The sequence below is a fragment of the Telopea speciosissima genome, chromosome 5, assembly GCF_018873765.1.
Source record: "Telopea speciosissima isolate NSW1024214 ecotype Mountain lineage chromosome 5, Tspe_v1, whole genome shotgun sequence".
NCBI lineage: Eukaryota > Viridiplantae > Streptophyta > Magnoliopsida > Proteales > Proteaceae > Telopea > Telopea speciosissima.
The window spans coordinates 63,135,284-63,151,617 of NC_057920.1; the positions used below are offsets into that span (position 1 = coordinate 63,135,284).

The 16,334-nt window shown below is 44.4% G+C and overlaps 1 protein-coding gene across 1 annotated transcript in view; it reads left to right on the top strand.

Annotated features, from left to right (window-relative positions):
- The first annotated feature begins 437 nt into the window (after positions 1-437).
- The window catches only part of LOC122663239, a 31,124-nt gene continuing 15,227 nt past the window's right edge, over positions 438-16,334 (top strand). Inside the window, exons 1-5 of the mRNA XM_043858930.1 lie at positions 438-517; positions 1,618-1,625; positions 4,380-4,384; positions 15,198-15,309; positions 15,637-15,813. Coding sequence (XP_043714865.1) covers positions 438-517; positions 1,618-1,625; positions 4,380-4,384; positions 15,198-15,309; positions 15,637-15,813 — 382 coding nt within the window. The remainder of the gene's footprint in view (positions 518-1,617; positions 1,626-4,379; positions 4,385-15,197; positions 15,310-15,636; positions 15,814-16,334) is intronic.

Below are 16,334 nucleotides of genomic sequence, written 5' to 3' on the forward strand. Positions count from 1 at the left end.
CATATTTTGGAGTAGGGCATTTTCCCTAACCTCATCAAGAAAGTCAAGGTTGGCTCTCAGCCCATCTTCGTAGGTCTTCTCGTCAAAATTGATCACTCGGTACGACAATGCCATGACTTCGACTGGGGGTGAGGGCCTCGGTCCCATATGCTAGTCGAAAAGGGCTCTCCCCAGTAGGTGTTCTTATATTCGTCCTATATGCCCATAGGACACTTGGGAGCTCTTCTACCCATCTTCCTTTCGCCTCGTCCAACCTTCTCTTGATTCCAGCGAGTAGTGTTCGGTTGGACACTTCTACTTGTCCATTGGCTTGTGGATGAGCAACTGAGATCGGTCAAAAGTCAATATAAAAGTGTTGGCAAAATTCTCGAAAGGCCGGATTGTTGAATTGCGTGCCATTATCTGTGATGAGCACTTTTGGTAGTCCAAACCGATAGATGACCTTATCCCGGAAGAACTTCGCCACGTTCTTCTCAGTGATGGTTGCCAAGGGCTCCGTCTTGACCCACTTGGTGAAGTAATCGATTGCCACAACCACGTATTTTCGGTTCCCCGATGTCGGGGTGAAGTCACCGAGAATGTCCATCCCCCACATAGCGAAGGGAATCAGACTCATTATAGACGTCAGCTTTGTTGCAGGTCGTGTCACGCCCCCATCCCAACAAGGGATAAAATACATTATAAGGGGTGACTAGGACGACGCTTGTCATCCTACTAAGCTGCCAGGATCACTGACATAGTGTCCCAACGCACAGTCATAACCAATATTAAAACAATATAATATCAGAGTGCGGAAAGAGAAATATTACATTCCAAATAAAATCAATAGTTTTTGCGGAAGCGTATAAAATCAAATAGTTACAAGATGATCAAAGCCTAGATGATAAATACTGTAATTAATCTATTTTCCATTACCATCTAATAACTATCAACAAGGGTATAACAGTAAATGTTTATACATGGGCCTACGCCCTAAAATAAACAAAAGGGGAACAAGTCCCAAGAATTCTCACGGCCCGTAGGCACAATTGTCACAAGGACACCCGTTGCCATGTTCCTCTAACACAGCTTTCGGCTCCTCTGTACCTGCATCATAATCTTAAAAAAATGTGTGCACGAGGGGGTTAGCTCCACTGAGCCAGTGAGGGGATGGGAATGCATAAACACACAATTCACATAGTCCAATGATGCATGCATATGTTAAGTAAATTTTTCACCTAACATCACAACTAAGTTAGAGGTATATGCTACTGTGACAACTCGGGAGACACTGTGGGTCAGTTAACTTATCGCCACAATGAAACCTCAATTGTCACCTGGGACCTACACCGATCGAAGCCTCCAAGACCAGTCAGTGGTAGACCCCTGATAACCAATACTACCATGACTGGCCTCTCCCACCTCCACAGAATCCGGTGTACTGATTACCCAACACATAAACCCCTGTTGGTAAGGGTCATAGCATAAGGGTGTAAAATCCTAGCCGCAGATATACTACATGCAAGTCCTATCGTCCCGAGAGGTAATCCGGGCGCATCAACTTTTCATCTGGTTTAGTGCCCGGTTACCAGCACGGCACGGCGGATACAGTTCAACATGACATTCAACATAATTACTTCATAAATGTATATAGTATCCGGGATTCTGGCACCGGCACCCACCGGCACCGAGACCCATTAAAGTAAAGCATCTCCAATCAACATCATAACAATCATATATAAAAGTATGCAATATGCGCAAGCATGCTTAATAATTTATAATGATAACATAATATACAATGCAATAATAATATCAAGCCCAAACAACCAAACCTACTCACATATAAGTTATGTTCCGATGTTATGAATTGTCGTCGCAATTAAGTAACACGTCGCAAGACGAAAACTTTAAACCTAAATAAAGAGTGAAAACATGATTAATTAAGTAAAGGGATGGATCCCCAAAAGGTCTCCCATAAATCATTTAAGTATAAGGTTTCAGAGCCAAGGTGGTTGTATGGGTGGTTTCATGCCCAATTCCTGCAACCACATGTAAATCCTAGCTAACCAGTGGCTTAGGAAGGTCTCTGCCAAGGGTGGTTTTACAGGTGGTTGTCTCAGAATATGAAACCGCACCTAAAACCGACTTTAACAGGGGCTTATTCAGGGGGTGGTTGCAAGTGTGGTTTCTCATAGGTCTTGAAACCGCATGTAAAACCACATACCTGCAGAATTGAAATTTGAAAGGTTTCTCACCAGGGGTTCTTTTCCCAAGGGGTTTAAAGGTAGAAAGGCTTCAAGAAAGCTTCCTCCTAGGTCCATTAGGGTTCTAAGACCTCATTAGGTCCATGTAATCCCATGGATTTAAGAGGAAAAACAAAGAGAACCTAAATTAGGACATAATAGGGTAGAAACCTTAAATTTCTCAAATGGAAAGAGATTGCTTAGGCTTAGAGCTTGTAATGGAGTGAAATAACTCCACCATAGTCTAGGTTTAGAGGTTCCATCGATTCCTTGGGTTCCAAAAGAACCTTAGGTTGAATCTCTCCCATTTTCCAATCCCCAAAACCCAAAATAGATGTAGAGAGGTGGGTTTTAATGGCTTACCTTCCCCAAGGAAGTGGTGCTCCACGTTGAGGGCTCCAAGAAGTGGTCTTCAAGCCTCCAACCAAGATTCTCCACCCTTCTTCCTCTTTTTCTCCTTCCATCTCCTTTCCTTCTTTCTTCTTTCTTCTTTCTCCTTTCTCTCCTCCACGATTTAGGTTAGATGGGAGAAATAAAGAGAAATAATGCTTTTCCCCCCCTTTTGTCTTATTTATAGAAAGTGACTTGGGTCCTTTAAGTTAAATGGGTCAAGAGTTAAATGGGTGGATCCAAGATAAATGGGTCATTAGGCCAAATGGGTACTTTAAGTTAAATGGGTCAAGAGGGCTTAATGGATTGACCCATGGTCTTATTTAGGGTAAAGGAATGGGTTAACCCATCTTTGGGTCAAATAGAGTCAAATGGTCCCTCAAGTTAAATGGGCCTCTTAACTAAATGGGCCTACCCACAGGTTTCAAATAGAAAAGAACCCACTTGGGGATGGGTCCATCCACCATGGAATTATAAGCCCATCACACGCTCCCTTAAATAAGTGGGACCCACAAATAGAATATTTTTAACTCAACTAAAATAGCCCGGGTGGTCTAAATCTTGACCCGCACTTCGAGGGCATCGAGGGAAAGGATAAATAACTAAAATTAAGGGCTAGAACTTACTATTTCCTTATCATGGTTTGTCCCCCATTTTCCTGAATAGTTTCCTCCACAGGTAAACCCGCACTATGGTCAATAATTTTGTAGCTGGATTTGACCATCAGTGAGAACAGCTCACCAGCATACGTGGCACTGATAACCACACGTCACGGGAAAGAAATAATAATTAATTATGATCCGGGGTACGGGTATAACAGGTCGGCTAGGTGCTAGCGCGAAGAGCTGTCACTTTTTGCATGTCTTTACATATTTCATGGCCTCTTCTTGCATTCTCGGCCAATAAAACCCTTGTCGAAGTATTTTTTATGCTAGTGCTCGGCCACCCATGTGGCTTTCGCATATTCCTTCATGCATGTAGGGCAAGCCGTACTCGGCTCCTTTCGGTCCGAGGCAATGGAGAAGGGGTACCGAGATCACTCTTTTATAGAGCACTCCATCGATCATAGTGTACTTGGCAGCTCGGATCTTGACCTTTCTTGCTTCGTCTCGGTTCTCCTGGAACTGGTCATTCTCCAAGTAGTTGACAATGGGGTTCATCCAGGTCGGCCCGTCCTCTTCAATATACTTGACGCTTTTTTCTTGCAAGGAGGGCTTCTCCAGGATCTCTATGTACACTGATCGGCTCAGGTTTGGGAGGTCGACCTCAGCCAATTTTGACAGGGAGTCAGCCGCAGTGTTCTCCTTTCGCGGTACTCGGGTAATTTCAAAGTGCTCGAGGTCGGAGATCAGAGCTCGTGCTCGGCTCAAATAGGATATCATTCTTTCATCTTTTGCCTCGTAATCTCCGTTGACCTGGTTGACCACGAGTTGGGAGTCTCCCCGTATCTTTAGTCGTTTAACACCAATGGCCTTGCTAACTCAGAGTCCGACTATGAGGGCTTCATACTCGGTCTCATTATTTGAGCTGGGGAACTTGAATCTCAGAGCATATTGAATCCGAAACCCCTCGGGGCTTACTAGGATCAGCCCAGCCCCGCTTCCTCCAAAGTTGCTCGAGCTATCGACATTTATGGTCCAGGTTGGGTCGGCCTTAGCCTTAGCTTCTTCTGCTGTCTCCTTTTCTCCAACTTTGTGGTCGGGTATGGTGCACTCGGTGATAAAGTCAGCCAGTGCTTACCCTTTGATCGCGGTCTTCGGGTGGTAGCTTATATCATACTCACTCAGCTCGATCGCTCAGGTGATCAGCCGACTCGACACATCAGGCTTGTGCAATATCTTCTTGAGGGGTTGGTCGGTCAGTACCACGATCGGATGAGCTTGAAAGTAAGGCCTTAGCTTTCTCGCGACTGTGACAAGGGCGAATGCTACCTTCTCGAACTTGGAATATCTCGTTTTAGCATCGACGAGAACATGGCTAATGTAGTAGACGGGCTTTTGAGCTCGGCCTTCTTCCCTAACCAATACCGTGTTGACCGCTACCGGGGTAGCGGCTAAGTAAATTTGTAGCTCTTCCTTAAGAGCGGGTCGGTTGAGAAGAGGTGGGTTCTCCAAGTATTTCTTCAATTCTTCAAAGGCTTGTTGACATTCATCTGACCAGACGAAGTCCTTTGGGTTTCAGATGTTCTTAAGGGCCTTAAAGAAGGGTAGGCATTTGTCGGCCGACCTCGACATGAATCTTGCTAGTGTCGCGACTCATCCATTCAATCTTTGTACTTCTCGGATCGTCCTTGGTGGGTTCATCTCTTGGATGGCCTTTATTTTGGTCGAATTTACTTCGATGCCTCTAATGGAGACCATGAAGCCAAAGAATTTTCCCGAGGTCACACCAAATGCACACTTGGCGGGGTTCAACTTCATTTGGTTCTTCCTCAACACACCGAAGGCCTCTTCCAGGTCGGCCAAGTGGTGCTCGGCCTTCAAGCTCTTCACCAGCATGTCATCCACGTAGACTTCCATATTCCTCCCGATCTGCTCACAAAATATGTAGTTCACAAGCCGCTGGTAGCAGAAATTTTTTTGGTCAGTTCGGAATGCCGTGTATGAATCGTCCTCCTCATGCATCATGATTTGGTTGTAGCCGGAGTATGCGACCATAAAGCTTAGCATTTCGTGTCCAACCGTGGCATTGATCAAGAGGTCGATCCGAGGTAGCGGGTACTCATCTTTTGAACAAGCCTTGTTGAGGTCGGTATAGTCGACGCACATTCTCCACTTCCCGTTCGGCTTAGGGACCATAACGACATTAGCCAACCAGGTTGGAATTTTTCCTCCCGGATGAACTCTGATCGACGGAGCTTCTCCACCTCTTCCTTGATGGCAGCTTGGCGATCGAGTGCATAGTTTCTTCCTTTTTGTTGAACCGGCTTTCTGCTCGGATCTATGTGTAGTCGATGCTCAGCTATATGTCGAGGTATACCGGGCATGTCGGCGGTCGACCAAGCAAAGACGTCGGCATTTTCCTTCAAGAAATTTCCAAGCCGATTCCTTTGCTCCTCGCTCAGCAATGATCCGAGCTGTACTACTCTTGTCGGGTCTTCTTCGCTGAGGGGGAATGGGGTCAGGTCTTCCCCAGGTCGTCCTCTTCTTTCAGTAAGCTCATCTCGCTGGTCTTCCGGGGAGTGTTCGACACACATGGCCATTCCTCGGACATTCCCTTTGTTTTGCTTGACGAATGCAATATAGCATTCTCGGGCCCTCTTCTGGTCACCTCGAATTTCATCGACGCCGTTCTCGGTAGGGAACTTCATCTTCAAATGCATCGATGAGATGATGGCTTGAAGGGTGGTCAGCGATGGGCGGCCGAGAATGGCGTTGAAGGCCACCACTGACCGTACTACCATAAATTTAACTTGGATCGTCGTTTGACATGGAGCTTGCCTGAACATGACCAGTAGATCAATGGAGCCCTTGATGGTGGCGGCGGCTCCCTAGAACCCATGGAGCGAGGTGCCTTCTGGCTTGAGCGCATCATCGTCGAAGCCGAACTATCGATACGGGTCGAGGGACATGAGGTCCACGAATGCGCCTGTGTCGACCAATACCCGATGAACGGGTCTTCTTGCAATTTTGACCTGCACCCCCAAAGCATCATCATGAGGTAAACTTATGCCTTCTAGGTCGGCCTAGGTGAAGGAGATCGTCGCCTCGGGCTTGAGCTTCTTAGTGGGCATTTCAGCGACTCCAATGAATCGTGCGTTTGCTTTGGCCTTCCGAGTAGACTCTTGTCCGGGCCCTCGGAGGATTGTGTATATGGGAGCTCCTTTGTCGCTGCTCAGCCCTACCTCCTTGTCATTTTTGTCAGGTCGACGACCCTCTGACCTCGGCTCTGTCTTCCTCTGGTCGCGATCGTCGCCTCAGTGACCACTTTGTTCTTCCCGATCTCCTTTAATGTACTTCTTCAGGCGCCCGGCCTTGATCAACTCTTCAATTTCTCGCTTCAGCCGATAACAATCTTCGGTGTCGTGGCCATTGTCCTTATAGAACAAGCAATACTTGTTCGGGTTTTGGGATGAGCCGGCTTGCATTGGGCGAGGTCGGCGGATGTACCCATCGTCTTGGATTTGGATTTGCATTAAGATCTCTTTTCATGACGTATTCAATGGAGTGTAGTCGGGACTTCGAGCTCGGTCCGACCTCTCAGCTTTGCGGTCAGTCCGAGTCCTCTTCTCATTCTTTTGGTCACCAGTGGATGACCTCTTCTTCTCACCTTTGCTTTCATTCCCCTTACGTGCTCGGAGGACGTCTTCCATGTTTGCAAACTCGTTGCACCGGTCGAGGAGCTCGGCTATGCTTTTGGTCGGCTTTCGGGCCAAGTCCTTGATCAGGTCTTCATGTGTGAGTCCATTGCTCATCGTAGTGTGAGTCATGGCTTCGTCCAAGTCTCTGACATCTAAGGACTCCTTATTGAATCGGGAGACGAACGACCGAATTCACTCGTCTGACCTTTGCTTCACGCTGAGGAGGTTTACAGTCGTCTTCTTGTGCTTCATGCTGCTCTAGAAGCACTTGACGAAGGCTCGACAGAGTTGAGCAAAACTCGTGATGGAGTTCGGCGGCAGCCATGAGAACCAAGAGGTTGCCGCACCCTTAAGGGAGGAAGGGAAAGCTCAGTAGAAAACAATCTCGGTCCCCCCGTACATGGTCATCATCGCGTTGAAGTAGTTGATGTGGTCGATCAGGTCGGTAGTCCCATCGTATCGATCAAAAGGAGGTGGCTTGAACCCTATCGACAGAGGTGCGATCATGATCTCCGGTGGATAGGGGTGGCGTCCGACCAGCGAGTAAGCGTCCGGGTTGGCTTGTTTCTTCAATCCTTCCACCTGCTTGGCCAGCTCGCGTAACTTCCTTTCCATTTCAGACTCCGGAGCTTGGCCATTTTGTTCATTAGCTAGGATCGGGTCTTGCTCTCCGCACTACCGAGGTCGGCCATGGTGACCTTCGTCTTGTTGCAAATTATCTTGCTCACCCGGCCGAGGTTGGCCATCATTTTCTTCAGCTCGGATCGCCTCACGTGGTCATCTCTCAGAGGTCGACCATGGTGGTCGGCCTGGTCGACCTCACCCCTTCTTCTTTCCCTCGGGTGGTTGGACCCACGAGGGCTTCTCTGTTGCTCTTCTCGCCGAGGTGGGCTCCTGCACCGAGGACTATAGAGAACTCTTTCCCCACGCTGCTGGTAGCTTTTCGGTCGCCCCTGCTCTCATAGTTGACCAGAAAACACCGACCTTCTAGCGGCCGACGTCGCCGCTTCGATCTCTCGCCTAGGCCTCGGGCTCCGAAGATGCTCTTGCTCATCTCGCCAAGCGCTTCTATTTCACTATGGAGGAGGGGTCCTCTATCGCGGTGGACCCAAGGAAGCCGCCCGGCTCGGGTCGGCCTGGCGGTGACTCCCGTTCTGCTGCGGGTTTCCCTCAATGAGCGTGGGTGCTAAGCGTGGTGCCACTAGCGGCTGACCTAACCCTCCACCCTGAGCCATCTGTTACCCCATGAAAGTTCGCAGCATCGCGTTGGTCTGCAACAGTTGGAGCTGAAGATCCATGACTTGTCGATTGTTTACCGGTGCTTCGGGGTCCAAGTTGTCCGACAAAGGCGGTGGGGGCGGCAAGGTCAGCCCATTCAGGTTAGCCTCGGCTTGGGGCCTCCCTTCCCCTGCCGCCGTGTCCAACACGCTTCCTCCATTCCCACCCTTCGACGGTGGAATCGGGTTAGCTGCGGCTCCTGTGCTCCACTAAGTTGTTCCCCCTAGCGGGGGTCTTCCCGTTGCGCCTTGCCTCGACGTTTCAGGAGGTGGCGAATGCCTCGCCTGCCTATCAGGCTACAGTTCATCTCCACGGGAGGTTGAGCCATGTTGACCTGATCTTGTGTGCACCGTTATTGCTGCTCTTGATGTTGGTAGAAACGACAACGACTTGCTGATGTCGTTCCCACAGACGGCACCAAATCTGTTGCGTGTGGAAACCTCCGGTGCCCTATCCGCTCACGGATGACCCTACAAAAATCGAGTAGTGAGCACAAGAGAGCCGATGTGGCTCTGGCCTAGGGCTCTTTGACACTCAAGTCAGGTCACCAATGCAATAGCGTAACTGCTAGTGAAAAGCAAGATGTCCAATTGTGCTCCATACCTGGGTATTTATAGAGTGCGGATGAGGTGAGGCAGTTAGGAGAGTCCTAGTATGGTAGGAGTTCTTCTTTCGGAAGGCTCTCTCGCGTAGAGCGGAGTGGGGAGTCATTTTCTGGGTCGGACTCTTATTAAGGTAGGAGTCCATATTTGGGGTGATTTCGTATCGCGTTGGGATAGTGGCTCGATCCTTATCCCGTGATTCTTGGGACGTGCTGACGTGGCTCCACGATCCCCGGTGGGGCGTTATGGTAGCTTCTGTGGCAGAGAGCTCGGCCACACCCGAGGATTTAGACTTTGGTCTACCTGCATAGGCTCGGCTAAGGAAGTCGGCCACCGCACAGCTCGGCCGCATCCTCGGTGGGGCGCGTGCTCGGCCAGGTGTTTGGGCCACGAAGGGGGGTGGACCAAGCCTGATGACGCCCAGGTCAAGTCCAGCTCACCTCGGCTCGATTCGGTTCATGGGCATCCACCTCGGCTCGGCCACGTGGACACTTCTAGTTGGTGAGGTGATTTCCTGCCTTATCAGAGGCTAGTTCAAGTGGGATTGGATGTGTGATTAGGGATCATCTTGGGACGTTACAAGGAGCGATTTCAGATCCTCTTGTTTTTGATGAAGTTCTTGTTGGTGAGACTTTAGCAATTCAGGCAGGTTTGTTCAAGGCAATCGAGCTAGGATTAATTACATTAAGTTAACATCGAGATAGATAACTTGGAATTGGCAATCATCCTCAAGGATCCAGATTCTTCAACTCCTAGCAGCATTTCAAACCTTATCTGGGATATCCGACAACTAGCTAATCAACTGTTCTCATGTTTCTAGGGAAGCAAATGTTATTGCACACTCCCAAGCACGGAAGGCCCCATCTCTGGCTAGTAAGATGGATTCGCCTATTCCACGCCTTGGTTGATAGATGCTTGTAATCTTGATCCCTTGTGTTCTCCTAGCACTTCTTATCAATAAATTTGCTTCTTACTCAATAAATAAATAAATAAATAAAATAGAAACTGCTAAACAAGGAGGGTGAGGCTCTCTTGTCTGTAATCTTTTCGTTTAAGTAAACAAGATAAAGTCTCTACCCTTAACCTCTTCATTGATTAAAGTGGTACAATAATCTCAATCTTACCCTCCAAATGAGATTGGATACAACAGGTAAATAGGTATCCACTCACAATTATTCTTCAATGAAGTTCCAACTTATTTATCATACCAAATTGCGAAACGATTAGCAGTTCTTCTGCTTAATCAACTTTCTTATTGCTTGTTGTAACTTATTTATCAATGTAATTTGCAGAGAAATTCTCAAATTTTCTTCTAAAATGTACTTTTTTCATAAAAATCTGCTTGATTAACAAAATGAAAAAGATTTGACAGGAGTGACAGGACCTCATTCCTGGTGGGCTTAATGGGCCCAAGGTCAATAAACAGCTAAAAAGCTTCACTCGTATTTGAAAAAATAAAAGCCCACTCGGCTTGGACATGTTATTTTCTTCTTTAAGTGCCATAGCCCATAGCCATGGCTGCTGTAGATGAGGTTCTTGAGATATCATTAACGAAAGCCCAAGTCATAGTGGATGGTGGATATCCTCAGGATATTGTACATCGCTCCTTATTTGAAGAAACCTATACAATAGCTTAAGTATGAACTGAACCAATCATGGTTCACATGGTCAGACAACAAAATGTTCACAGCCATCGGATGCAATATCGCTGCATCATACATACGCCTCGGAAATTTATGAGCATGTGCATGTCTCTGTGCGATATTGTACTGTGCCGCTTGAAGTGACAGAGGAGTACTGTTGATCTAGAATTGGTTGTTGCCAGACCTCAATTTCTTCAGGTCTCAAAACTCGTAGATGCACTGGGCAGTGTACTGCACTTGTGACGATAAAGATCCGCCAAATTGAAGTAAAAAATGGGCCAAACATTTATCTTTCACGCCTCAATCCTTGCCAGCCCCATGTGAACCATCAATTTTGTTCAGACAAAACTTTTCCCCATTATTATTTTTTGGGTACCAAAGGCTGTTTTGCTATATAGGAGTACAAATAAATGGGTCAAATATGGGCTAAATATTGGTATAGTTCGTACCCGGCCCAATTGCTAACCAAATATCTGATATCTGATTAAAGAACAATCGTATGTATAATACTTGATCTTTATCTTTACCTGATTAATCATCCCAATATCAGATATCCGATTAAATTTAAAAGCAGAGGATTCTCTACCTAGTAGCGTGTTTCCTGCACCTGAGTGAGGACCAATCACAAGGTGCACGGGAGTATCAATAGGACTGGGTTTAGCATTTCATGAAGGGCACATCAGTCATTTTGCCCTATACTGTGCGGGGCAACGTCTTTTTCCCAAATTTATAACTTATAAATACCAAAAAAGAAAAAAAAAAAACATAATTAACTTAAATAAAATAAAACATAGAAAAAACAAAACTAAATATATGTATATTAAAAAATATGTAAAATATTATATACCACAAAATACCTTTACTTTATCTTTGAAAAAGACTTCTAAAACCTTATTCATATATACAATGCCACACATATAATTTACATATACTTATATGGGTTTTTTACAATTATCACCCCAAAATCTTTTGTAATTACGATTACCCTCCCAAAAACTTTGAAACAACTGTTACCCTCCCCTATTGCATACTAATAACCAACTGACCCCCACCGTTACAGACCAGTAACAGAAGGGTTAGTCGTGAGAGTATGCCTCTGTCACGAATTTTTTAGGACCAAAATACCCTTATGTCAAAACGAAAATTTTCTTCACATCATCTGCGCTTCATCTTCTTCACTTCCTCTTCACTTCACCTGCACTTCATCTTCTTCACTTCCTCTTCACCTGTTGCAGCAAATCGGTGGAAGAACTTCTTTGTGTTTTTTTTCCTTCCGTTTTTTCTCCTTTTAAGCTTTCCTCTCTTCTCGCTGTTTTCTTCCTCTTCGATCAACCCGGAAGCTATGTGCAACAGCAGAGTATACATTTCAAACACCAGTCTCTCCTCTTTAAAGAAGATCTTCTTTCACACCATGGGAGTAAGGTTCGAGCAGCGTTGTCTCTGTTCATAAGCACATCTGCCACAACATTTTCTTGTGCAATCACTCGATCTCCTTTATTTCGTACAACTTCGGACTTCTCAAATCTCAATCATGTTCGGCTGTGTACTCTGCAATCATCGCGAACCCAGAATCCAATTCTCGCTGTAAGAAGAAATCGAAGAAGGATCGAAAAACCATCTTCGTCTCCCTCTCCTTCTCCTTCTCCTTCCTGCTCCCATTTCAGGTATGATTGATATAAGCAATAACAGTTTTGAATAGTTCTTTCATGGGTGGACTGAGATTTGGATATGTAAATTATAATCTTTTCTTTTGCTAAAATTACAGTAAACAACGTCACTACTACTTGGCCGTCAATAGACCCAATTCAAGATGGTAAAACCAGAATCTATTATGCCCTTATCGAAATTTATTTTATTTTCCTGAAACCAAATAGATTCGGAGGGGGAGGATTTGAGGGATGGGGATTTGGAAAGGATTCGGAGGGGGAGGATTTGAGGGATGGGGAAGGAGGAGGGAGATAGAGGGTTAGTTGGGTGTTTGTGGTTTGATGATTTTGTTGAGTAATAGAAGGAAACCTGAGACCGATTTGGCCTGTGGAGTTTTAGGGCTGTTACTGTTAGGATCTTTGGTTTGGGATTGCTAGAAGGCGATGAAGAGGTGGGTTTTGGGGTTCTGCTCTTGTGCTTTGATGGTGATTTTGGGGTTAAGGAGTGAGCATTTACACATACGCTTTAAAGATTTAAGGGTTCGCTCTCCCTTCATAAAGATTGCCAGCAAGGAGAAGATGAGCTACCTAATTTAGATTTGACAAAAAAAGAGGAGAAATTTTTCTGATGAATTCTATTCTCCACAGTTACAACTGTTGCTAGAACTCTCTCTTTCTTCATTGAAGAAGAATCCATTACTCACTCTTGATGTAGTGATAGAATTTTTTGAAATATCTGTCTCTGTGACATTATCACAAGAAGCTGGACGGCGAATCAAAGAAAACCCAAATTCTGAGCTCGTTTCCAAATGGGTTTGATTCTGATTCAAAGTTCTGGAATCTTGGTGGCTTTGATACAGAAAGTTGGGATTAGATCCCGTTGGATTGATTGTGCTCTCTTGGAATTCAAACAAAGGGAAAGGATCAAAGACTTGCTTGATCACAGGCTGAACATAGTAGTTTGAATCGTTAATGGAAACTGTAGTCCCAAGTTGTAAACTTGATAAGGTTCTCTGTTTCTTGGGCTGAGATGTTTGCAAGTAGTCTTCATTTCTCTGCATTTCTTCTCATCTTGTGCTTCAGTTTCAGTCAAGGGCTTGTGGGTGTTTGGGTCAATCCCTATCAGTGTACAATCTTCCCCTAGTCTACACCGTTTTCTCTACAACCGACATCATGGAAGAAGAAGAAGGAGAAGGAGGAGGTGAACGGACGGTGATGGGGGTGGGAGGTATTTTACAATTACCACCCCAAAAGGGCATTTTGATCCTAAAAAATTCGTGACAACGACATACTGTCACAACTAACCCCTTCCGTTACGGGTCTGTAATAGTGGGGGTCAGTTGATTATTAGTATGCAATAAGGGAGGGTTACAGTTGTTTCAAAGTTTTTTTTTTTGGGGGGGGTAATCATAAATACAAAAGATTTTGGGGTGATAATTATAAAAAATCCTACTTATATTAACACCCAAGATAATCTGATTCGATAATAGGTGGGTTAAATATGCTGTTTACCCTAACCAATTCAACCTTACTACTATTATATTTTTTTTTGGTAAATACCTTACTACTACTATTACTATTACTTTATATTTGAGTAAATTACTCTAACCTTTCTTGACCTTGTTAACAATTCACCGACAATTATTCAAACCTCTCTTACTTTTCAACGAAATTAAAAACTTGAGAAAAGTTAAACGATGACAGGTTAGGGGTTTGTATCAATAATAGAGAGAGGAAAAATATATCTGCCGTGGGGAATGGTCAATATTCATGATAGAGAATTTTGATTGCATCGTGAGTAACACGGTGTTTATTGAAAGGTGAACGTATATGTGAGAATCAATCACGTATCCTATTTTTGTCATTTACAAGAGGACGATGGATTTTTATGAAAATAAAATTAAAATATGATTGCCTCTCAGAGATTTACACACATGATCTCTGCTATGCCGTCGGATGTGCACTGTCGCCCCACCCGTATTGTAGAGGATCCTGATCCTTTACGTTCACCTCTGTTAATACTGCAGTCGATTCATTCTCTATCCTTATGCTTGATTGAAACGATTTGATTTTTTTGAACTCTGATACAGACAAAAGACAAGTCACCTCAAAGATTGAGACTATAGAAGGACGCTATTAAGTTGTATAATGACTTGAGAATACCCAAAAAAGTAGTGGTGGAAAATTCCAAATACTAGACAGTTCCTACCTTGACAAAGTCTTCTTGTGTTCTTGATTAACTCCGGAAAAAAAAAAAGGAATATAAACAGGGAAAGGTCGAGAAAGGTGGAGAAAGACATTCTTCCTTGAATTATTGAATAGATCCAAGGGCTATAAGCGTAGCCATGGTTCCGAATCTTCTGAAACTTCTTAATCTTAGTTTCTCATTAGTTGCAGTAGTAGCCATGGCGGTTCCTCCACCACCATTAGCCTTGCCGGGTTGCCAGGAGAAATGCGGAAACGTGAGCATACCTTACCCATTTGGCGTCACAGAAGGATGCTTCAAGGATCCCGGTTATCTAATTACATGCGAGGCCAAGAATGACAGCACCGGCCGCCTCAAACCCTATCATTTTAATGGTACACGTGAGGTTTTTGAGATCTCATTATTGGAATCTCATGTGATACGGGAAGGTAAAAATTATGCTTATCAATGTTTCAATTCTCTTGGACAGAAAACAGAGGAGCTAGTCTACTCGTATACACTGAACGAATCGGGGCCATACACGTTCTCGTCAAGCCGCAACAAGTTTATAGCCATCGGATGCGACACCGTTGCTTATATTAACGTGGGTGACAAAAACATTACGAGTGGATGTGTGTCTCTGTGCGGTAGTGTGAATAGTGTAACAAACGGATCTTGCTCTGGAATTGGTTGTTGTCAATCCTCAATTCCTTTGGGACTCAAAATTTTCAACGTTAGTCTAAATAGTTTTTATAACCGCACTGGGGATATTTGGAAGTTCAACCCTTGTAGCTTTGCTCTCTTGGCCGATCAAGAATGGTTTACCTTTTATTTATCTGATCTTTCGGCTCATAGATTAAACAGATTGAATTATCAAGTGGTGTTTGATTGGGCAATTGGGAATCAGACATGTAAACAAGCAAATTCTCACGATTGTGGTCCAAATAGCTATTGCTCTGATTCAACCAATGGCCGTGGATATCGGTGTAACTGCAACAATGGTTTTGAAGGCAACCCTTATCTCCCTCAAGTAGGATGCCAAGGTAATTACTTTCTAGAGATATAGAGCCACGCGTAATGATTGTCTTACTCTTTTGTTAGAGTGCCTTGCCTGAATCCAGGTAAGGTAGTCTTTGTTTGCCGTCCTATGTTTTCGTAGGACAACGCAGAACAGACAGTGCACCGTTGAAGATCTGAGTCTTTAGCTTCTTTTTCTGAATTACAGGGTTTTTCACTTCCACCCTCCACCCAAAAATAAAAAAAAAGGGTGTTAGATTGCTTGAAATGCTTAATTTTATTTGTGTAAATAGCTAACAAATTTTCATCATTCTTGTGATATTTGTGATGCGGTGGTGAATTTGATGATGAAGATATAGATGAATGTGAAAATGGGCACAACAATTCTTGCCATCACAATGCTAAATGCCATAATACGATTGGGAGTTATAACTGCTCGTGTCAAAAAGGATATCATGGCGATGGTTGGAAAAATGGGACTGGCTGTACTGAGTACCAAGGCAAGATTCCATGGATAAAAACTATTTCAGGTAATTTTATTTTATTTTTAATAATAAAATTGCTATATTCTTGTTTGATTGTTTCGGTAAAATTCTGTCAAGGAAAACTTTCAGCTAAAATTAGTATAACTACAAGTCAAGTCTATGCCTTTGGATAATATCCGAGGTCGTACAGTTTAGAATCAAAAAGCAATGTTACCTGGATAATCTTCGGATCGGCTGATATCGGCTGGATCATTGGATATCGAATCGGCATCGAGATTTGATTGATCTGACAAAATATTCTTGGTTCATTCCTTGGATTGGTCAATTCAGTTGGATTGGTCGACCGATCTGTTACTTGTCATTTTTTGGGGTTTTTATATTGATATTTTGGGGATTTTGATCCTCTTGAATTTTTGTTCAATTTATACCAATTTTTAGTATTTTATTAATATTTTTGACCGATCCAAACCTGATACAATAAAACTTGGATTTTGATCAATTTTAATCAATCCAAACCGATTTTAACCGATTCGAATCGATATCTGCTATGACAGCTCCCGAGTTCG